This window comes from Primulina tabacum, chromosome 3, assembly GCF_025594145.1.
Source record: "Primulina tabacum isolate GXHZ01 chromosome 3, ASM2559414v2, whole genome shotgun sequence".
In the NCBI taxonomy this organism is placed as follows: domain Eukaryota; kingdom Viridiplantae; phylum Streptophyta; class Magnoliopsida; order Lamiales; family Gesneriaceae; genus Primulina; species Primulina tabacum.
This window is the reverse complement of record NC_134552.1, coordinates 6019467-6043564: the sequence shown is the minus strand read 5'-3', so window position 1 is coordinate 6043564 and position 24098 is coordinate 6019467. Positions and strand designations below refer to the sequence as shown.

At 31.8% G+C, this 24098-nt stretch overlaps 3 protein-coding genes across 5 annotated transcripts; 1 reads left to right on the top strand and 2 right to left on the bottom strand.

Moving 5' to 3' along the window:
* The first annotated feature begins 6926 nt into the window (after positions 1 to 6926).
* Positions 6927 to 8410, top strand: LOC142539640 (uncharacterized). 3 transcript variants are annotated; one of them, XM_075645228.1, is made up of 4 exons: positions 6927 to 6991; positions 7189 to 7284; positions 7381 to 7497; positions 7858 to 8400. In XM_075645228.1, the coding sequence occupies exons 2-4, from the start codon at positions 7198 to 7200 to the stop codon at positions 8158 to 8160; spliced, it is 507 nt and encodes a 168-aa protein (XP_075501343.1). In that variant the 5' UTR covers positions 6927 to 6991; positions 7189 to 7197; the 3' UTR covers positions 8161 to 8400. The 3 variants fall into 3 exon arrangements, with proteins under 3 accessions (XP_075501343.1, XP_075501344.1, XP_075501342.1); XM_075645229.1 differs by lacking the exon at positions 6927 to 6991 and adding an exon at positions 7582 to 7655 and having other exon boundaries at positions 7006 to 7284; positions 7858 to 8410; XM_075645227.1 differs by lacking the exon at positions 6927 to 6991 and having other exon boundaries at positions 7021 to 7284; positions 7858 to 8401.
* A 99-nt stretch (positions 8411 to 8509) lies between these two features.
* On the bottom strand, positions 8510 to 11679 carry LOC142539639 (uncharacterized). Its single transcript, XM_075645225.1, has 9 exons — positions 11524 to 11679; positions 11251 to 11384; positions 10949 to 11066; positions 10080 to 10141; positions 9932 to 9983; positions 9735 to 9840; positions 9493 to 9591; positions 9281 to 9413; positions 8510 to 9195 (listed from the first exon to the last, which is right to left on the bottom strand). Exons 1-9 carry the CDS (start codon positions 11619 to 11621, stop codon positions 8711 to 8713), a joined length of 1287 nt encoding a protein of 428 aa, XP_075501340.1. The 5' UTR covers positions 11622 to 11679; the 3' UTR covers positions 8510 to 8710.
* Positions 11680 to 13916: 2237 nt separating this feature from the next.
* Positions 13917 to 17765, bottom strand: LOC142539638 (CDPK-related kinase 5-like). Its single transcript, XM_075645224.1, has 11 exons — positions 16907 to 17765; positions 16355 to 16485; positions 16173 to 16214; positions 15934 to 16042; positions 15721 to 15799; positions 15347 to 15643; positions 15160 to 15269; positions 14866 to 14973; positions 14726 to 14788; positions 14463 to 14630; positions 13917 to 14365 (listed from the first exon to the last, which is right to left on the bottom strand). The coding sequence occupies exons 1-11, from the start codon at positions 17471 to 17473 to the stop codon at positions 14225 to 14227; spliced, it is 1815 nt and encodes a 604-aa protein (XP_075501339.1). The 5' UTR covers positions 17474 to 17765; the 3' UTR covers positions 13917 to 14224.
* Positions 17766 to 24098: the final 6333 nt, after the last annotated feature.

Below are 24098 nucleotides of genomic sequence, written 5' to 3'. Positions count from 1 at the left end.
ATAATGATATGAGTAATGACACATTAGAAAAATCATGAGCGTACATTGTCCAAGATTGAGGATAAAGTGCTTGTACCATAGGTTTTTGGAAATAATTATTTTATATGCACAAATTGATTTTTATAAAAAAAAAAATCATTAATAACAAATATGTTGAAAATATTAGAGATTATTTTGTCATAATTTGTAAAAGTTGTTCGGATAATATTTATTTTTTTTAATGAAAACAATGATCCAACTAAATTAAACATATTTGATTAACTTGTGAATTTTTAAATTTTGAAAAAAAAATGGATGGGCTGAAATAGTTATTAAGAAATTATAAATGTACCAAAATAAGTTCATATGGAATTTTTTTTATTGAAATAAAAATATTATTTTTCTAATAAATGCCAGTGCAACTAAATTTATGGGGCTTGACATGGTTTGATTTGTTTCCTTTATCAGTTAGGCATAATTTTGTACACATGATAGAATAAACATGTGATATATAATATAAGGATAAGTTGATGATAAATAAGACGTAGGATATTATATTTAATGTTTGGTATGATTTCAATAAAAGTGATTAAATTTATATATTAGATTGTAATGACAAAATTAACCTTATCATAATAAATTTATAATTTCAAAGTTGTTGCTTGAGTTCATATTTCTTAACTGTTCATGCACCGACAATGCTTACATGATTTCTTTTTTATTTTTACCTAATTTTATATATTATATAATATGATAATTGAGCTCTTAATTTTTTGAGTCAAGTCAAAAATAAATTTTTAAGGTTAATTGAGTGATATTAATATTTTTATTGAGATTTATATAAATTATTTATATAATTATCTTGAGTTTATTTATATATTTATCATATTATTATATAATATATAAAAATAAATAAAAATATTTATTTGATTTTAATTTCTACCAAAAAGTGAAATGATAGAACAATAGGGTTTATGATTTTTATATATTGAGGGCAATTAAGTCATTTGTGGTGTTTTTATCATTAGATTAAAATTATCACATATCATAAAAAGGATATTTTATCTCTATATAAAATTATTTATCACGGGCTCATGATACTATCATGAACTTTCTAAAAAGGTACCAAACGTAGGATAAAAGATGATTATTTATCAATCCCTCTTTTATCTCATGTACCAAACTACACTTTAATATATATTGAATAAGTTTTTGAACAACACAGTGACTTACAAATCGCGATAGCCAGATGAGTTTAATTTTGTTTTTTTGTCACTTAGTTATCTTTTCATATTACTTGTTCAAACTCTGCGATGGATGCATGAAAAATCCCGAAACACCTATGTGGATACCCACTTATTAAATAAGCAACTTTTCACGTTTAATTAATATTACGTGTAGGTTTTTTTTTAAAAAAAAAAATTAATATTACGTGTTATATGCCAAACTATCAATTCTTATTCCAATATCATTAAATTATGTAGATTTTTCATATTTTTATAAAAGTCGACATATATATATTGATGATCCAAGAACTAACATTTATCCACATCATAGGAGGAGAAATACTTCAATCGTATCATAGTATAATCTGTATTTATGCGCGAGAGAATTATATTTTAATTGAATGTTATTTTTTTTTAATACAATATCTATTACTATTTGTTAAGTGAATAAATTTTGGTGTTGATGGTGAAATATTTTTTGCTTCACCCAAAACACCCATATTCCTTTTACACAAGTGAGACACTTAGATCGTCTCGCCCGTGAATTCTATGCGGATCTCTGACCTGTTTCAACTTTTGAAAATGTATTAATGCTTATGTCAAAAGTATTATTTTTTCATAGTATATATGGATAAAGTTGACCCGTCTCACGAACATAAACCCGGAAGACCAACTCTTACTTTTAAACTTCTTTTCCTATTTTAAAGGAGTAAAAATTAATAATTATTTTAAATTATTTAAAATAACTCACATATCATTTATTGTTTTATTTTATTTCAGCTTTCTCACGTATTTTTTTTTACTTACTTTATGTCTTCAAAACGAAAATATGAATTACAATATAAATTTATATTATATCTACTATTTTTAACACACAAAGTGTTTTTAAATGCTGGTGTATTATTTAATAATCAATCACCTCAAAACATTTAGGTTATGGTCTATGGAGTACACGGGGATCATTATACTTGGAGTCATGTTTTTTAAGCAAGTTGTCGATGGATTTATGTGTGTAGTTCATTGAGTGGAATTTTTCAATTTTAATCATTCTCATCAAAGTACGGGCGTGACGCCAAAAAATGATCATTTGTAACTTGAAATTGTCGATGCAGCGCCGAACATTACAACATCACCGATTTTCAGGATGATGAGGGTTGAAATTGAAAATATAAGTTAGTGAACTGAAATATTAAATTATCTAATAATAAAATTAAAAATGAAAAATATGTACATTTTCAAAGAAAAAATATAATTTTGCAAAATTTATGACATGGACTATATGTCATGTCCCGGTCTAAAGGTCTTGTTTGACGTGAAGATTCTCATAAATTTTAAGTTTAATTAGCATCATTATGGTTACTTTAACAATTAGTATCATTGGAAAAATAGTGATTTAATGTTTAGTGTTTTGATATTTTTTTCGATACATTTAGTTCATGATTTATTACTATGTACACTTTTTGGTATTTTGAGAAAATTTAGTTATGACATTACACACGTCAACACTACATCGACACGCCTACCAAAAGTCGAAAAATACATGTCTAAAACCAAATTGAATTACATAAAAAGTCAAAATTACAAATAAGCAAAATACAAAAAAAAAAAAATTACAGTTTTCCTTAAAAATAATAAAAGTTAGAGATATTTCTCACCAACTCCATGACTCCATTCGAGTAAAGTAGTAAAACATATGATGTTGGAATGAGCTTAGGTCCACCATGTTTTGTCTGACGGTATCCATAGTGCCTCAAACTACAGAAAATAGGGTTTATTGAATGAGACCGACATAATATTTTTAATAATTAATCTTGAAATTTTTAATTTTTTTCCTAAATTACGATTTTTCTCTAACAATTAATTTGTTCGTTGAAACTAAATTTTATCTAGTAACATTTTGGGTAATTAAATTTTATCTAGCTTCTTGGAAAAGTATATATTCTATTGGATTTATTCCTTTCAAAATGCTATTGGATCAATAATTTCATACTTAAATGTGCTAGACATCAAGTCCAAAATTGAAAACATATGCCAAATAAATTAACAACTCATGCATACAAGAAAAAGTTGGCCGAACAATATGTGTGTACCATAATATATAAGAAAAATTGTGAATTTTAGTCCGTAAATTGACTTGTTTTTTGTTTTAGTATGTTATAACTTGTCAATATTTGATTTTCATATAATAACTTGGAATTTTTTTTATTTTGATCATTTTTTAGCTCGAAACCAAAAAACTCACCAAATATTGTTTATTTGACATTTTTTTTTGTAGCAATAATAAACCTTTAGTATACAAATTAAAATAAATCTACATACAAACAAAGGGAAAAATAAAACAAAACGACATTCAATATTTCAAAATGAGAGAAAAATTTTGTTTAGATATATTTTAATGTATATAATATAAGTTTATTCTCGTTGTATGAGCCATGTAAAAGAGCATCGATGTCAAATAAACAATAATATTTTGTTGATTGAGTGATTTCAGACCAAAAAAAGGAAAAAAACAATGTCAAGTTATTAGGTTTAGCTAAATGTTGGCGAGTAAAAAAAAAAAGAAAAGAAAAGAAAGAAAAGAAAAGAAGAAGAAGATAAGTTCCATGAATAAAATCGTAAAAAAAAACGTGGACACTCAATCACGCTTTTAAAATTTGATGCGCTAGCGTCAACATAGGGATAAACAATCCCTCAAAGATCAAATCCCAATCCCAATTGTCTGCAATGGGTGGATGAACAAGTACAGACAGAAACGATGTCTTGTATTTATCACTGCTCGTTCTTCCCTTTATAACCTGTCAAACCAAAACAAAAGGTGTCCGGCACATACGAAGCATGCACTTCAGAATTTTGATGACCAAACACCAATTAAATATATCTTTGAGTAAAGAGAAATGATGATTTTTGCGTTCCAGTCAAACTTAAAAAATGAATCTGTTTTTTCATTGATAAATTGTGAGGAATTCGCTATATTCTCATTGCTTAACAATGCATACTTTTTAATTCCTTATATATCTACTGCACCAGCTCTAGCAACTGTCTGAGTAAAATACTCAAATAAATCCAACGCTTTCCTCTGCTTCAACTTCCCACATTCCCTCTTCCTTTTCTACTACATTCCGGAACTGTTATATTAAAATCTGTTTCTAATGGCTACAAAAGCAAGCCCGACTTTGGCATTTTTATCAGTTTCACTTCTTCTCATCATTGTGAGCCAAGAAATGATCATTAGTGTTAATGGAAGACATTTGAAGTGCAGGAAGTCATGTTCAAAGCCAGGACATAATGTTAAATCCCTGAAAAACAGAATGGTTGGAGATAATGGAGGTTCTTCCGTTGAGTTCGTCGAAAATTTTCGACCCACTGCTCCGGGGCATAGACCCGGTACAGGTCATTCGCTTCATGACTAGAAATTTTTGGCTTCTTATTTTTGCAAGAATTATAGATTGGTTGGCCTTGAGTTCTACATCTTTTCTCGGCTGGTCCCAGCGCGAACTATCATTGATGGTCGAGTTAGGGTATCCGTATCATATATTTTTAATATATCTCATGAATAATTTTCAGGTTATATATTTTCTCTCTACAAATAAATGATATTACAATGTTTTCACTAGAATTTTGAACTCGTGTGTCGCACGAGCTTGGTCGAATGGTTATTTATTACTGGAAATCAAATGTTCGCACGAATCACTGACTAGGTGCTTGCTTGTGAACTCTTTATAACAAGCGAATAAGTTTATTTTTTGATGTGTATTGGGTAAATTTCGGTTTTTTAATTTTGTGTTAGACTGATTTGTTATTTAAAATCTTTTTTTATTTTAATATTTTAAAAGCTCAAAAGATCTTCATAAATTTGCTATATCCCAAATATGATTTTAGAAAATTAAACGAATCTGATCTCAAAATATGTACAAGATATTTTTGCAAGAGTAACTTTTGGAGATGTAGATATAATTAAATAATTGGAAGTGAATGTGCGGCTTTTTTAGATGGAGAGAGGAAGGTCACATACTACATGTACGATATTCGATTTTTATATAATAATTTTTTTAAAATACATTACGCTTTGTAGAAGATTTTGATTTGAAAGTAGAGGTTTAATTTACTGAATAGTTTGAATTATAAATTTCAATTGTCAACCTACATTAGTTGTAATAGAATTTCTGTGTGTATACTATTAAATTGAAATCCTCTAAATTAAATCTAACAAAGCATTTTTTGTCTTGTAATTTTGTCATTTTGCGATTTTGGTTATCTAGGTTATCAAATTTTAATTTAGTATTTTTAACAATTTTAATAATTTTATCACGACAGAAAAGGGCTAAAATTGCAACAGAAAAAAGAAGATAGCAGACTAAAACTGAAACTTGACAATGTAGATGACCAAAATCGAAAAGAAGTAAAATACAAGACCAAAAAATCATTTTCCCCTTAAAATTAACCAAAAATTATAGTGTTTAAAATTTATTTCAAATGATTCAATTTAAATGCACTAAAAAAAATAAAGCGTGTTAGCAACATTAAGTTGTCATTTGGGTTGTCACTTGGATGGTTGTATATTGTGACACCACTCACATCAATATAGTATTAGCAATGCATTGGTGCTACATCAATTGAAAAAATGATCAAAATTGCAATAATAATAAAAAAAAAAAACAAAGATAGCAGACTAAGATAGAAATTTTATAACATACGAGACTAAAATCGTAAAACGATAAACTTTCAAGACAAAATAACAAATTTTTCCTTTATATATAAAAAATAAAATTAATATTTTTTAAAATTGTAATAATATCTTAGTACAAGAATGACTGTTTTATTTATCTCGACAAGTTGGGAGAATTTTAGGTTTCTATCATCATTAAGTTATTTCCCAACAGAAATTGATCATCATTTATTAATTGATTTTGAACGAACAAAGAAATCTAAATCTTATGTTTAAAGTTTAAACCACTCATTGTCATCGGTTTGACTAGCTTCGAGTTTTAATTTCATCTTATATACCTCGTATATATATTAATAATAATAAAATAAGACAAAATATTATACTTTAGTAATGAATCACATAGTTTCAAAAAGTAATGAAACATATAATATGTATTTATTTAAATAAAAAAATTTAATATATCTCACCGGTATGGAGAATATATGGTTATGGTTCAATTCTTTTTCTAAAAAAACTTTTCAATTAAAAATAATTATTCTACTAGATTCTAAATTTCGATGTAATCATGCAAACAAGAATTAACAATATGATGCACCTTTGCCAACTCCTAGTAGTTAATCTGTCATTTTAATAGATTTTCAAGAACTGAATGTTTAATGAAGCATTTAAGTAATTAGGGTCCTAAAGCTACGTTTGAATGAGTGGAGTTGTACCCAAGAACCCAAGAATCCATACATAATATGAATATGTATGGTGTCAAATTAACCATGATTTTTCACATTTCAGAAAAAAGTTTAATCTTCCAAGAAGCCGAGTGGGTTTAAAACCCATGATATTTATAATATCTTCTTAATATTTTACCGATGTGTCGTGCTCGTGGACTATTGCCATCACTCTCTTTCGCCAGTCCCCCACACATGCTAAATCCTAAATGAAGACAGCCGACGTAGTAAAGCGTGTATACTTGTACGTAGGCGTGAGAGTGTATGTATATATCTGAGTGTGTGCATCTGTCATCTTATGCTACAAATACAGTATGGTTCTTTTACTGCCTGAATAGAAGATCAGTTGGCAATCTTTTAAATTTCAAGAAAGCACCTTCAATGCTTATGCTCAACAAGTGAGTATCTTTAATTCAGAACTTCTTCATTGCTGTCTAATTATGATTCATAGTTCAATGATGAGTAAACTTTTAACATGTGGTGCCAAAATGTGAAAATTTTTGTATTAAAACTAAAACTCGCAAGAAATGCATGGATAGAATATCCCATCAACTTTTTAGCGTGTGTAACTAGTGGTGTGTTTGAATCTTGATAGGAGAAGAAGATGGAACCAAAAGGATTCATATCTCATCTAGAGAAAATTATACGGAACCGGTCACAGAGAGAACGAAAATCAGCCTTGATCCAAGATGTAATGACATTCTGTCACAAAACAAATGTCACATTCAGCATATAGTCTTTGGTTACATTCGTAGTGTAGTTCAGTTTTCGTCGTCGAATTTGACAGGTTGATGATCTAAAGAAGAAGCTGAGACATGAAGAGAATGTGCACAGGGCTTTGAAGAGAGCTCTCGATAGACCCCTGGGGACTCTACCTCCTATTTCTGCTCATCTCCCTCAATATGTAAGCAATATTTTACAATTTCATCAAGCTTAATGTGTTTCTTCATTGTGATACAATTAGTACATCATTAATTTTAAAAACCAGAAATATCGAAAAATTACAAACAAAGCTTCCGTCGGAACCTTGAGATCGTCCTTGTTGGATCCCCTGTTAGACAGGTACCCAACATCGACATAATTTCACCATCACTTGCTAAGAATCTCTATTAAAGAACCCCAACTGGTGGATTTTTCAATCTGTATGCGTAATATTTTTAAAGATCTACTTTCCCAATAAGTGTAATAAATAATCATACATCTAAAATTCTGGTTTCATTTCTCTGCTACAAATTTTGGTCTTATATGGTTTGTCAAATTTCAGATTATGGAACTTCTGGCTGAAGTTGCGGTATTGGAAGAAGAAGTCGTTCGACTTGAGGAACAAGTGAAGTTCAGACAACATCTGTGCAAGGAAAGTGTTCGCATGCCCTCAATAATGTGCGCAGAGGATTCATCATGCTTCTATCACGAATCATCCATTGCAACTCCAAAGCGAGGGCACTCGAGATCTTTATCACAAAACGATGTTAAGATCGGATCAGCCTTGGCATGGCCTCCACCTTCTCATTCTAGAAGAAGTGTTTCATATAAAAAGACGTGGCGCACATGGTTTCCTAAAGTATAGGCCAACAATTTGAACTATCTGAAGTATATGAACGTGTAAAAAAATTAGAAATGTTAGTGAAAATAAATAGAAATGTTAAAGACACATCCCATGTTAGATCCATGATTTGGCTTGTTGGGTATAATGAAAAGGTCTGTAGTACGAGTCAAGATCAATCTTAGTTGGAACGCAAACGAGGTCAGTCACTTTTCTTGAACGTTTTTTAAAAAATGTATATAATATTTTCAAAATATTTTACCTAAATATAAATAAACTCTTGTATCTTAATTCTCAAGTCTACGGCCAATTATATCATAAAGTATGACAAACGCCAATGTTTCTTTATCAACCATATTTTCATTCAACGCCTACAATTTTAAATTCCTGACATCATTAAAGCATTTTCAGTTTTCTATCTACAACACAGAAATATCAGCAACAAACACATTGAATATATACAATATATTCCCAGTTCCACATTTCGAGTTTCACGGTCTTAAAACAATCCAATCGGCATGTCCATTTTATCAACCATAACCTGCTCTTTATGGAGTCGCAGATGCCTATACTGCTATCTCCACCTGTTTGCCTCACGAGGCGATGAATAAAGTTGTGGGTGAACATTCTTTCTTCCAAGGACTTGGTCAAATCGCCTTGATTCCGGTACTTGAGTAAAGTGTGAGTAAGCATTGTACATGTGGCTCCCCTGGTTAAGTTCCCAAAGAGGGTTGATGGCAAAGTGATGTGGTCTTCTTTGAGAAATGCCGGGATTGAAGGCGTAGGAATCTTGACAATGATTGTTATTTGGTTGAAAGAAAGGTTCTCTATCTTGGTCTGATTGTTTCAGGCTTTTATGTCTCAAATGAGGTGTAGGATGCCTAAAATCTCTGGTGTGTGAGTTAGGTTCTTCAAATGGAGGAAAGTTTTGACGAGGGTAGTGTTTCTTTTTTCTAGAGAAGGTTTTTCTCGGCTCATATACACGATTCTTATTCACATGATTTGTCTCCTTTGTTCCAGATGGATGCAATTTACGGAAATGCTTACAACGTTTATTTCCTGGTTATCACCACATAACAAATCAAATTAACTTTCAAATAATAATGTATTACGAGATGCTATTCAAAGGAAAAGAAAGATAAACCTTCATGGGTGAGGGTTTTATTTGTCTTTATCTCCATTTTTCTCCTTCTCAAAGCCTTTATACTTCTGGCAGCAGCTCCTCTCATATGTTTTTCAGCAAGTATGTTTAATCTTTCTCCTTCATTCTTCCAACGCTGAAACGGCAATGTGAAAACAATGATTTTGCGAATGTCTAACAACAAAACCAGTCTGCTAGGTCAGACATTATTTCACCTGTCTAAAAGTCTTCATCTTGTAAAGATTGCGGCCCTTTACAAGTAAAGGGGAAAGTGGAGCTAGTTTCTTGGTCCCTTTGCTCCACAACACTTCAACCTGGATTGTCAACAAGAATAAAAAGATTGAAGCATATATAATAATACAAACAGATCCACCAAGTTTTCTCCTGTTCGTGTTTAGTTATCTTTTTTGAATTTATTATGAACAATTCAGATCCAGATGCACAAAATCTATCTTACAGTAAAGGTATGTTGTTGCTTAGCTGCGCCGTAGCTTTCCTTCACAATCCTCCCAACAACAGTCCTTCTACCAAGAGCATTTCCATGTCTTCTCATTTTGTTGAAACTGTAAAAATATATATGATCGATCAAGAAGATAATACTAATGAATGAAACTATATAGCAAATAATGGTTAAGGAGCAGTAGTGATTGATGCCTCTCATATACTCTCTGATTAAACAAAACGACATCTCCCTTGCACACATCACCTACACCGAGAAAAGCCAAAGAGGTAAAACTGAAACTAAAAGAATGGAAAAGAGTAGGCTGAAATCAAACAACTTGTTAAGATAGAAAAAGAGTACCTGTGCAGTTGATAGTAAATGATGACCTGGGATAGAGAGCTTCACCATTGCCATCTTTCAACCTGTGACAAAAACTCCTCATTTCACGAGAAATAAACAAGAAAATGGTGCCATCACATCAGCATGTATTCACCCTACCAGCTATTTCACACTTCAACAAACCATAAGCACTATCTATTGAATTTCGCGGTAATCCTATCATAACCTGCATATGCAAACTAGGCATTTTGCACACACCTACACTTCATTTCCGCAGAATACCATGACTTGTTGTGAATTCAAATCGAGTGATACGAGTGCAGTTAGACTTCAAAAACTGTTACTAGAAAAAAGTGATCTTCAGATTAAGAAAAGATATGATAACAGATGCAACAAGAAATGAAGAGATGTACTAACTAGGGGCTCACTTAAAAATGTGAAAGGCAGGAATTAACTTTAAAACTTGCTTAGCTACTAAAAATTCCAATCATGGTTCACACTCTTGGCATGCCTTTGGTGTTCTTAATAGGATTCATCAGGAGGACAAGTCCGGGTATCAAGTTTTTAAGTATGGCATTCATGGGATTCATTAGGTACTGGTTTGAGGTTGAAAAAGGAACGGTGATAATCCATTAATTTATGTTGTGGCCAAAGCCTTCAGCCACTTATCTCAAGGATGCTATATCCCTGCATTTCCTTTGCTCCAAAGTTTCTCTTTGACGAATAACTAAGAGCCTTGATGGATGCCATTAATGAATCCTAGCATATCTATCAGGGGCAAACCAGCCTGATTCAGGTTCACACGGTTCTATGATTCTGTCCAATGCAAATAAGAAAAGAAACTGCATGCAAACATATATAGATCAGAATAATGAAATACAATAACTGACCTCCAGTGCTCCTGGATTCTCTCTATGCACTCTTCCTTTGTTCCCGAGAGCCTCAAACCATGCCTTCGAAGGTATACTTTACATTCAACAAGCTTTAGTTCTTGAAGATCAGCTCTTCCTGCAGAACATAGGGAAATAGTCTAACTGCATCCACGTGCGTAAACGTGTGCTACGCTAATTTACGAGCATTACAAACAATCCAAATTCATCTAATTCTAATCATGATAGATAAGATCATTACGAAAAAAAATGAACAATTTCACCGAAATATTAGTTGATCAATAATGCCCACAAGCTTGCACCTTGAAGAAACTTAATAATTTTGTTGCACGTCGATACTTCATCATCTTCATCGGCATGATCTTCATCCTCGTCCTCATTTTCCGAATAACTCCAGTTGCTCGCGTCATCGTCGTCGTCGTAATCATCATCAGTACTGAATCAAGAAACGAAAATCCAAGCGTAAGAAGAAAATAACAAACCCAATATAATGCATAGAGACGGCACATTCAAATAATTCAACGAAAATTGGTTAAATTTTGCTGAGGAAACTAAGTCGTTATAAGTTAAAATACCAAGAATCCGATGAGAACTCCTCAATCACAGACTCCGATTCCTCAGAAGATGAAGATATCTCAACAAATGCACGTTTCTTGGATTTCCTGCCCGCCATTTGAATTCGAATGGAACTGGGATATCGATGAATCGCCGTCAATTTCCAAGGGTTTTAAATTTGGGGTTCCCTGAAAAATGGAGAATTCAACGGATGATAAAACATAAATAAATTATATTTTAAAATTTTAAAAATGCAGGGAAAATATTTTTTTTAGAAACAAATTTATTGTTATTTTTTTAAATTTCCCATTTGTCACGAGATGCTTTGTTAAAAATATTTCTAATATTATGCAATTAATAATAAATATATATAGAGAATTTGAGGATTCTAACCCACTTTAAAACAATATTTTTAAAAACAACCTCGTTTATCAAATAATTTACAATACAACCTTTCATAATTTAAAATTCCTAAAATATTATTTTCAAAACATTTTGTTCATCCAAATTCCATCATTACAACTTCATAAATTAAACATTCCATGTGAAGTCTTTCCTTTTCTAGCATTAATAAAAAAAATATTAGAATAATTAAATTCATAAACACTTTTTATGTGATGATTTTTATAATTTTATTATTTTCAAACGTAATTAGAGTAAGGGGAACTTGGCATTCAGCCACTGATATAACTTATGATTCAGTTTCGATGTCGGAAAAGTTTGTTTGAATTGTCTGACCTCACATGTTTGTATAATTCAGTTTTACGGTATTTTTTTTGTTCAAATAGTTACATATTATTGAAATTATGACACAAATTTATGTGTTTCGAATAACAATAAATTCTAATTTGGTATATTAATTATGCCATACGTGAATCATAAAAACTAAACAATAAATATATTTACAGATCGTTGAGATTATAGCACAAAAATAAAAATTTTAAGTATCAACATAATCGAATTTGATATATAATTATAATTTTACGTATGAAATGTTAACAAATTTTTTGTTAATAAGGTACGTGTTGTTGGAAAAACAAATATTAATATATGTATTTTATATACCAAATGACTTAAATTGAGTGTTAATCAATTTAAATTGAGTGTATAATATAATCTTTGGATTTCTAAGTTTAGGGAGTTGAAATTTTAAAAACATGTCGGATCATGAAGTTAAAATTATGTTTTCTGAGAAGAATACTGAATAATAACTTATGTTTAAACTTAGATACTGAATCTCATAAATTAACCCTCAGAGCATGGGATACTAACTTTTCGACATAAAATTATTTTTAAATTTAATTTATAATACATTATTTTATTTCAAAATAATTTTTGTATATTAATAAAAATAATTTAGAAAATTATAAATTTCGATCATTTGAATATAAATTATAATTTACTGGTAATGATCAACGAATTAGTCCATTTGTGATATTGTTCGTTTTGGTCTATGACTTTACGGATTTAAAACGCGTCACAACATGCGATGTCTGCACACTAACTTGGTACTAAATATAATGGTCTGATCCACTTGTGATATTGTTAGGATCAAACACTTACCATTAGGCCAAAAACTATAGCTGTTAGCCAAGGCGCAACTTTATTTTCTTATATTTATGGCAGCGCAGAGTGTACCTACTTGCGTGCTAATGGGTCGGGCTATTAAGCCCATGAGTCCGGGGAGGTGCGTGTTTATCTGCTAATGATATTGTCTTATATCTCTTAAAGATCAGTCTTTCATTTTCCCTATTGTCAGTCATGTCACCATCAGAGATGGTATTACATTTTAAGATCTGATGTCACTTTTTTACGGCCCACTTAGCCAACCAGATCAAGCGGCACAACGTCAGAAGCTTGACGTATGAGAACTTCCAAGGAGGTCACGCATCTAGTACCACTCTCATTCATGCACGCTTAACCCAACATTAACCCCACCAAAAAGTATAGAAATATGCTTCTTGGGAGACTTGAACCCATGACCTCGCTCTGATACCAATTGTTAGGATCAAACAATTATCACTATTCCAAAAGTTATAGTTGTTAGCCAAGACGCAACTTTATTTCCTTATACTTGTGACAGCGCAGAGTGCATCTACTTAGGTGCTAATGAATCGAGCTGTTAATCCCATGAGTTCGGGGAGGTGCGTGTCTGTCTATTGATGGTGTTTCATATCCCTTAAAGAACAGTCTTATCTTTCCCTACCGTAGGTCATGTCCCTATCAGAGAAAATATTATCCATTAAGATCTGATATCACTCTTTTATGATCTACTTAGCCAACCAGATCAAGCGACGGAATGTCGGTAGATTAACACATGAGAACTTCCCAATAGATCACCTGTCCCTATACTACTCTCACTCATGTATGCTTAACCCAACACATATTTTTGAATCGTAGATTCTGGATAAGGTTGTTGATTTCAAGTATATTTCATTCACAACGAGAAATTTCACGGCTGCAATAAATTGCATACGTATTTACTGTATACAACCGGTTACATAAAGGCTAGTTTTTTACTCGTGTAGCAGCCCTGTTCGTTCATTACTTGAACGTGATATGACGTCAAAAACATTAAAACCAATGAATCTCGAATAAGAGATCAAAAAATAAAAATAAAAACTCGGATGAATCATCTCGGGTGGATCTTTCGTGCTTTCACAAAGATAATTAGGCAAGACCAATTCGAGGGTTCGGGTGATTGTAATGTACTGGAAAGTGTTAATGAACTGTAGCGAAGGATCGCCTAGAAACACCGTGTAACAGCTTGACAAATCCGAGGAAACTCAGCTTTCCATCTGTGTCTCTTATCCAGTCATGGAGGACAGAATGAACTGGAACTGAAGGGCTAAGCCCAAGTTCCTGAAACAAATTTTCAAAAGTTAATTCCTCGATCATGATACTCCGGTTACCATCCTGAAATCATCTTTGCAATTGGGTTTTTTGAAGTTTTTTTTACCGAAGCTAGTTCCTCGATCATGATACTCCGGTTACCATCCTTCTCGAAGAGTTGATACGCGCAATGAGCATGTAGTTCCCAACTTTCACGGGCTTCTAACTGATGCACACTCAAAGCAGCAGTGCAGAACTCTTCGAAATCCATCTTTCTATATTGAAGGGCATTCAGCTGACATAACAGGAAAAAGATATCGATTATAAAACAAAAGTGGAGCTAAAAATAAAGATATATTGGGATGTTATAAATAGGAATAAGAAGCAAACCGAAACAAGAAGATCGAATACGCGTGATTCGTTCATGGCATCAGTTGCGTTTTTCTTCAAGGCCTGATCGAAGTACAGAAGCTGGGATTATATGTAATTGGTATCAAGTTATAGGTTATTACATCATGCAAAAAACCAACCGCTTGGATATTGTCTAAACTTATAGTCCCATTTTTGTTTGGTTCCAATAGCTCAAATTGCTCTTTCAGGTAGAACAGTTCATCAGCCGTCAATGTTTTAGATAAAGCCTGCAAAAATTCCAGTCAAGAGATTAGAGAAAAAACGCAAAGTGGAGAGTCGGTAGGCAAAAAGGTGTACGACCCAATATGCATGTCGACTGAGTCGATATTAATTAACAGAGCGAGAGGATGCAGAAAATGAAATGAAAAAAGCAATATTTGTTGAGTTACTTGGCAATAATTTCATATACTCACCCTTAGAGCAGCTTTCCGAAGGGGAGACGAACGCAGGTAAGCCTTCATAAGTTTAAGTATTAATATATCCAAAGGCGTTTTTAAGTCAGTATCTCTGATCCATGGATGACCTGAAGTGAGAAAAACTTGTAAGTGGCACCATATCATAAAATCACATTCTTTTGATTCCGCGAGACAAAATACTTACACAAAGCTTGAGCAGCACTCATTCTCTTCCTCGGATCCTTAGTTAGCATGCGTTTGACGAAGTTTTTTGCCTCAGAAGAAAGAGTTGGCCAAGGGGGTTCTTCATAAGTCGGTTCAGCTTTTACAACAGCACGGAAAACAGCAGACTCGGTTCGAGCCCAAAATGGGCGGCTCCCACATAACAATATGTAAGCTATCACACCTATACTCCAAACGTCAGCTTCAGTACTATAGGCTCTATGTAAAACCTCGGGTGCTACATAATATGCACTACCAACAATGTCATTGAGCCTTTCGTCTGCAAAAAATTCAATAAAATCCATATCATTTGCCCCGTTTGTATATCTATCTAAGGTATGAAACTTACAAACAAACCTGGCTTCACGAAATCTGATAATCCAAAGTCTATAGCCTTCAAGATCGAGTTTTCGTCCTTGGATGAAAACAAGAAGTTCTGATCCAGAGACAAGCTATAGTTAAACATACTAGCAACTGACAGTGAATGCAAAATCTTCTTTAATGAATAATCTCGAATGACAAGGACCCAACAATAATTATCTAGTTTAGGTCGAGCATCAGAATAAATACCTCAGGTTTAAGATCACGGTGCACCACCCCTTGGAAATGGCAGAATGCTACGAAACTTAGTATTTGCTTCATCACAGCCTTTGCATCATTTTCCTCGTACTTCCCACCCCTATGACATGGAGAATTTATTTTTTGATCTTAGTTATATACTATGTGAAATCAACTATTCATTAGAAATAAAACCAATTATTTCGTTTATTAAGTTTGTAATGAAGCTATATTTAAGGACCACAAATTACCTCGAAAGGATTCTATCTAGAAGCTCGCCTCCTTCACATAACCTGAGAGAGATATCAAACACAATTGAGCGACCTCTTATCAGAGATACTCAACGACATCGTGAAGAAGCCAATAAAGATTCGGAGTCGATCTATGCTAGGAATTCAAGAGCCAAGACTCAGATCAAGAAATCAAAGCTTACTCCATAACTATGTAGACATTGTCATGGTCTTCATATGCATCATAAAATTGTATTAGGTTGCTATGACCCGTCAAAGCTCTTAATATTTTCACCTCCTTTCTTACATCTTCAATAGCTATAGCACTGGTCATCTGGAAGTAAAAGTGAATATTAAAACTTAGGAAAAAAAATGACAGAATTACAGAATATATATAGGAGTACAAAAAAAATTACACATCTTTGAGCAACAGAACGATGATCTTGCATCATAATGTCAACTAAAGGAAAAAAAACGAGCCTTTTCACAATTCACGTTCAAAATTCCATGGTTAACAAGAAATAGTTTTCAGTCTCTATGTGACTCATTTTTCGTGTTCGAATTCGAGGTTGAAATTTTAAAGCTGGTAAAACGAACTGTTTGGCTTGCAAAACGCACAACTGCAAATGGCCGCATATCTCCCCAACCTTAACACTACGTACAGCCCAGAAACCAGTAGACTCCATCAAAATTCAAATGCAAATCACTTAAACTCAAACAACAAGAAACTGCAATACCAAAACAAATTTCCACACCTTAGCTTTAGGTATGACCTTAACAGCAATCTCCTCCCCTTTAAGATCTCCTTTTTTTAATTTAGCTCTACAAGTATACCCAAAATGCCCTCTCCCCACCTCCTCTCCCATCTCATACTTGTCGTAAAATTTCTTAGCAAATCCGAAGCTCTTATCCAGACTCATTTCTTCCACTTCCTTCCCGTCCGGAACCGCCTCGCCGTTATGCTTCACGGTGCCGTGCCGCCGCGCGAGCACCGCCCTGATATGCTTCGCCGGAGACGGCGGATGGAACGGTCTCTTAAAAAACCTCCTCGGAGTGCCGCCCTCCTGCGCCGGAGATCTCGCCGGGGACTTCTTCGAGAACAAATAGTGAGCTGGACTTGGGCTATAGAACGGGAAAAACGGCGACTTTTTTCCAGCTTCCTTGTCCTCAATTTTCTTTTCCACGAACTCAACAGAATCTCCGGCATTATTATTTGCCGCAATTGGGTTATCCTTGACTGGAATGACGACGGGACTGATTCCATCTGGTGACTGAAAATTGGGCTCTTGGGAAAACTTTGGCTTCGAAGTACAGACACCCATTTCGCCAAAAATAAATAAAAATATTAACTTCACACTTCCAGTTCACAATTCTCCTCCAAGAACGCAAAATTTTGCAGCTTATAAAACACCCTTTAATTCAAAGATTTGAAAACAAATTTCTCAGTAACAATAACAATAAAAGTTTTGTCTGTTTACTTTGATTACTTTGTTGCCACTGATAATTGAGACAGGATAGAGGAACCGGGGGATGAAAGGATCTGTGGAGAAGGTGCTGAAAAGAAAACGACGACGATGATTTTTCAATGAAAAATAAATAAATTTAAATATTATTAATATGGTCATGAGAGGAGGAGTATTGGTGAAATAAATTAAAGAAACATTAATGTAGGGCAGGATGGTCAAGGCTGTATGCTGACGTCCACGTGGCAATATGGGATTGGGTGATTAAATTAACAAAAGTTCAATTTTAATTTTTTTGGGATCAGATGACGCGAGAATATTTTATTTTATGGATATTGTCGCCCCATTTAGATATTTTTACTCTGTGTAGTATCTTGATATCGATTAACTCTACCGAAATTTACAATAATAAATAATATACTTGACATAAAAAAAGTAATATTTTTTCATAGATGACCGAAATAAGATATTCATCTCATAAAATACGATTCATAAGATCGTCTCACACAAATTTTCTTTTTTAACTTTATAACATAATAAATTCTTTCCTACTGAAAATTTCATAATTGTCTCAAAGTAATACTACAATTATGTTTCAAATTGGATATGGACTTTTGTAAAAAGTTATTTTAAGAAAAAATATGGTTGACAATTATTCTATAAAAAAAATTACAGTTAAAAAATATTATGTTTTGATTTTTATAATTATATTCATTTCTAAAAAAATCATATTTCAATATTTTTAAAATATATATATACTTGGATAAAAAAATGTAAAACATTTTTCAAAAAAGTTTAACAAAAATCTTATTTAAACACATATTTTATTTTTTCACTGATACAATATTACAATGACAAAAACTTGTGTTAGACGGTCTCACGAGTTATATTTTGTGAGACGGATTTCTTATTTGGGTCATCCATGAAAAAGTATTACTTTTTATGCTAAGAGTATTATTTTTTATTGTGAATATCGACATGGTTGACCCGTCTCACAAATAAAGATTCGTGAGACCGTCTCGTCTCACAAGAGACATACTCTATTACATTATTTTTAAAGTATTTGTGCAATAAGATCTTTGGTAATTTAAAACTCAAAAACTTGTGTGAGACGATTTCACGGATCGTATTTTGTGAGAAGTATATCTTATTTGGGTTATTCATGACAAAATATATTTTTTATTTTAAGAGTATTATTTTTATTGTGAATATCACTAGAGTTGACCCGTCACACAGATAAAGATTCGTAAAACCGTCTCATAAGGACCTACTCGATTTAAAAAGATACAAAGTGACGTTCAAAGTATATCAAATTAATTAAAATTCAAGATTAAGTTAACGTTTCATAAGCTCGGTAAAGTAATTTTAATTAATTAGAGATGCTTATTCATGCATTTTAGGATGCGCCACAAACTTGTTTTAATTTATTCAATTTTCAGAATTTATTTATCAGGTAATTTTGTGGGATAGCTACACTAAATTATATTTTAATTTAGTTGCTATTATTGGATTCAAAAGTTGCTAAAAAAAATATTTGGCGTATTGATTCAGAACTCTTTCGATAAAAAATTGTTTGAGTTCTCTGAAGAAGAAAATACAAATTTTTTTTAAAATCTTGAATTTTGAGTTTTATATTTCTATTTAAAAAATTGATTTAAACACCATATTAGTAAAACATTATTTTGAGCCAGTTGCTATATTCAAACTCACACTTTAATTATGCATAAAAATTCAGGTGATATCATCTCACACACAAATCTCTTACGGACTCGACTTATAAAAAAAATAGTATTTTTTATATCAAAAATATTATTTTTAGATCTGAATATTGATCGAGTCTACATGACGTTGACAAATCTAGAGGTTAACTTGGAAAATTGATTAGAAATTTGTCTTATTTGGCTTGCTTTGAATTTCTTTAATCAAATCGATTTATGTAGCTTGAATGCCAAGTAGGTTTCTTTGACGTTTTAGGCAAATGCCGCAATTATCAAATTTAATTAACCTCAGTCAAACCAATGCCTGTAAATAGGTCGTAAATTTAATTCAATGTGCTTTCTACGGTAAAAAGAAAGAGAGATATTTAATGTATTGTTAAATAGAAAAGTTTTAATTTTTTTTTAACATTAGAACGAATGGTTTTTATCATTAGATTTTTGTTATTATTTTTTTAAATAGTATATGTGACAGAAAAACAACAAAAATTAATACCTTTTAAATTCTCCACACTTTTAATTTTTTAAAAAGTTCATTTCCAATCAATGCACATATAAAAACCCATAAAAACGTTACTTTACATGAACTTTTACATTCAAATGCATAGTTAACAAAATAAATTTATATAATTATAGGTTTTAAATATTTTTCAATTAACCGGCAGATTTATATGATAATAAAAAAAACTAAAAATAGGTAAAATATTTAAAATTGTGGCTCGAATTGAGCAGAATTCCATACAATATACACGATACATATTCAATATTAGCCGAAAAAAAAACTTTATGTATAAAAAAAATGAAAAGATGAAAAAGACCTTGACAATGATTGGATAATAGGGATTTGGATTTATTTCTCGTGGATTAGGAAATTTTAAAACATGGTTTCACGTACAAAAAATCGAGGATTGTTGTTCTTTTTTCTTTTTGTTTTCTTTTGTATAGATTTTTCTTTGTTATTATTAAAAAATGTATTGAATTTGATATATGATTTTTTGAGCTAAAATTATCTTTTATAATAATATGTAATATTTTTTTGTGCAATTCAAACATTTATTAAAAAATGTATTGAATTTGATATACGATTAAGTATTATAATTTTTTGTGATAAATCTTCCTTGGCATGATTTTATTTTTTGATGGAATATTTGATATATTTTTCCTTTTTTCATGTCGAATTTCATTCTTTTCCAACCACTTCTTCCACCACCAGAAATTTCAGTTAGATTTAGACATGCTATGTTTTTTTTTTTTTAAAGAATCCAAGTAATCTCAATTTCGTATCGAGAAAACAGTTATGTTGGCAAATTTTCTTGTGGAACATAGATAGGAGTGAAACAATAAACTAGAGCAGAATAATCAACTTTGGTGTGTTTGGTTTGGGTGATAAGGTGGGTTTATTTTTTTTTAACCCACCTTATCCCTAGTTTGGTACGCGTGATTATTTAACCAAGTTAATACCTCCTATGAATGATTAGGTTATATTAGGTGGGTTAAAATAATACCTCCTCACCCCCTAGGATTATTTATCCAACTCTTAATCCTTCGTATCTTTCCAATTTTACCCTTCTCCTATATCCAAACTCACCACCACTTCCCGCCACGACCGCCGCCACCGCCCACCGACCGCCGCCGAATGCCGACCGATCGCCGCCGTCCGACGCCGGACCATCGACCGTCGCCGCCGACCGATAACTTCCGGCCGGCCGGCAGCTGTTGACTGCTGGCCGCACCGACGTTGCCGGACCGCCGCCGTCGCCGTCGGATTGGAAGAAGAAAAAAAAAAGAAAGGGCAATTTTGTCATTTCATCAAAAAATTCAAAATTATCCTACACTTAAAAATAATACCAAACATAACATCATATATTACATTCCTACAACAATCATTTTCTTTATCATTTACTTACTAATCATTAGTTTATTTTATCCTCCAAACCAAACGCAGCCTTATTTATATTGAAAGACACGACTTTCTGAGCCAAATGGAATTCATAATAATAAGAACAAAGCCCTCAAATAGTTTGAGGATGTTTGAGTTGGTAAAATATGTAAGTATTTGATCAATGGTAAGAAATTAATATTCCTTTGATTAATATTTTCTCGAACAAGTCTGTCACATAAGATTTAGTCAGTGTGATTTACTTGGCTAATTTGCGGGAGATCAAACTACGAGAATCGGTGTTGAGTGATTGATACACATTTATGTCATGTTATTGATTGGTGTTGAATATCCGTGAAAAACAACACTGACGCAGAGTGTTGTTCGAAGAGTGTTCTTCTAGTATTTGTTTTAAGCAACTTCGGTTTATGCATTTATTTTTGAGTTTGGTTTATTTTGATGCATCTTAATTCTTTAGAGTGTCAATGAATTTAGTTTTGTTATACTCATTAGTATGATTTTGGAGTAATCGATTTACAAAATTTTTATAGTGAATTCTGGTCATAAGATATTGCACAAGTACGAATACATGCATAATTTAAATATGATATTTATTTGTGTACTGGTGTTGACAACATTAGAACACAACACTAACATCTTATATACACATTATAATTTATTTCATGCTCGTTTATGATCAAGAGCCCCTTTTAATATACACGCACTGACACACACCCGTGTGTTAAGTATGTGTCCTTATTTTCGGCATTATTATTATTTTGACAATATGTTAAATATTATATTTTCTTCTTCGTATTGTTCGTTTTACTTTGTCCTCCTTCATCCTTTGTTTGGATGAATGATAAATTTATTTCCTAATTTCTTAAACTTGTAATTGACGATTATTTGTAATACTATTATGAGCTTTTGATCCTAAAAAAAAATTCAAAAGATATATATTATTAATGAAATCTGACTTAATTAAAAATTTAAGAGTATTTAATGCAGTTGAAGCTTTGAATGCTTTGTTATATTGACCAATAAATGCAGTCGAACAAAATTCAACTTCAAAGATTTAAATGCTCCGCGGCTTATATAATTGTTTCATTTTTAACGTCCACATTTGTGGTTTTTGGTAAGTTTTCCATTTTTTTTGGCTAGATTTGGAATCGATGATAGTTACTTCTATCCCATGTACGGAATATTTTACCCTACATGTGTGGGCAGTGCCCCATGTGTAGATCCAGGGTCCAGATTTAGCTACAAGTACATGAGATCCACTATTTTTTTTTTAAAATCACGAATGTGACTAAATATGGACCATCTAAATCCTGTGGGACAGTACCCGGTAGGATCGAACGATCCCCCATGTACAATGGAAAGTCAAACTGGGGTACAAGCAAAGGAAGTGTGAGAAATCTAAAGCTGTAGGTCTATTTTCTGTATATATTCGTCCCGTTTAGAGATATTATAATTTAAGTATATATATCTATACAATTTTATTTCCATAATTATTTTACGAAAATATTTTATACTGTTAAAATGAAGTATATATTATCGTGCTTACCATTTATGGCATGCATAATAAATTTTTTGTATATAGTTTTTGGGAATGTTTGTTTTTATTAGATATTTAAAGGCAGTTATGCAAAGGAAAAAAAAACTATAGTATATTATAAATTAATTTAAAAAAAAATATTTGACCAAAGTTACGAGTTCTTTGTACCCATCCTGGTCGATGGATGTAACATCGTTGGATGCTATTAATGTTTAATTGTGTTTTCTTTCAAAAAAAAAAAAAAAACTAGTCGAATATTTGTTATGTATCATTTTATTATGGTACGATGTATGGATATCGCGCATGATTATAACTCAATTTCAACTATATCCATCAAATTATTTTGATTTGGAATAAGGAATTTCTTAAACAATCTATATTTGAGTAGTTATTTTGTGAGACAGGTCAATCCTATCGATATTCATGATAAAAAATAATATTCTTAGTATAAAAATTAATATTTTTTCATGGATGACCCAAATAAGATATATGTATCACAAAATACGATCCGTGAGATCGTTTCACACAAATTTTTGTCTCTATATTTTATCTTGTAAAACAATCGACCTTGTTGCTAAAAATGAAATAAAATACCCCAGAACACATTAAATTGCAGGGAAATATACAAACATACGAAAGAAAGAGGTTCGGGTAAATTTAATCATGAAAAAGGCTGCGGGCCGATAAAGATTTAAGGATGTGTCACTTCATTTTTTGAAACTCTTTTGTGTGGGCCAATTATAATTGCTATTGCCAAGGTGATATAAATGCCAGACCAATATAAAATTCCAACTGAGGTAATAAAAATAAAAATTTCCCACATGAATTAGGTCAAAGCTGTTGCAACCATATTTGAACAAGTAAAATTTAATCACATTTTCATCTTAAAATTGTTCCGATACTCGTGCCATTTTTATGGTATTAGATATAAATTGCAGGTTTAAAATTGTTACTTTATTGTGATCAAGAAGACAAAAAAAATTTATTCTTAATTAAAACACAATAAAGAATCATAATAATTATGGAGGGATATTCCTAATTGGCAAAAACTTGTGTGAGACGGTATCAGGGGTCGTATTTTGTGAGACGAATATCTTATTTGGGTCATCTGTAAAAAAATATTATTTTTTATGCTAAGATTATTACTTTTTATTGTGAATATTGGTAGATTGACGCGTCTCACAGATAAAGATTCGTGAAACCGTCTCACAAGAGACCTACTCTTCGTAATTTGTATATCATATAGAATGTACTAACTATATTGTTAAGAGTATTGGGACGAAATGTTCCAAATGGCATAATATTTCTTGTTGCAATTATATACGAGTATGT

Bases quoted from the DNA above. Each gene is read 5' to 3' on its own strand.
- LOC142539640 (XM_075645227.1), top strand. From the start codon at position 7,198: ATGGAACCAAAAGGATTCATATCTCATCTAGAGAAAATTATACGGAAC. The intron at 7,285-7,380 runs GTAATGACATTC...CGAATTTGACAG, and splicing joins AATCAGCCTTGATCCAAGAT to GTTGATGATCTAAAGAAGAA. The intron at 7,498-7,857 runs GTAAGCAATATT...GTCAAATTTCAG, and splicing joins CTGCTCATCTCCCTCAATAT to ATTATGGAACTTCTGGCTGA.
- LOC142539639 (XM_075645225.1), bottom strand. From the start codon at position 11,621: ATGGCGGGCAGGAAATCCAAGAAACGTGCATTTGTTGAGATATCTTCA. The intron at 9,984-10,079 runs GTACTCTTTTTC...TTCTCGGTGTAG, and splicing joins ATTTACTATCAACTGCACAG to GTGATGTGTGCAAGGGAGAT. The intron at 9,592-9,734 runs GTAAGATAGATT...TTGACAATCCAG, and splicing joins AGCAACAACATACCTTTACT to GTTGAAGTGTTGTGGAGCAA.
- LOC142539638 (XM_075645224.1), bottom strand. From the start codon at position 17,473: ATGGGTGTCTGTACTTCGAAGCCAAAGTTTTCCCAAGAGCCCAATTTT. The intron at 16,043-16,172 runs GTAATTTGTGGT...TCCATGTCATAG, and splicing joins CTAGATAGAATCCTTTCGAG to GGGTGGGAAGTACGAGGAAA. The intron at 15,800-15,933 runs GTATTTATTCTG...TCTCTGGATCAG, and splicing joins ACCGTGATCTTAAACCTGAG to AACTTCTTGTTTTCATCCAA.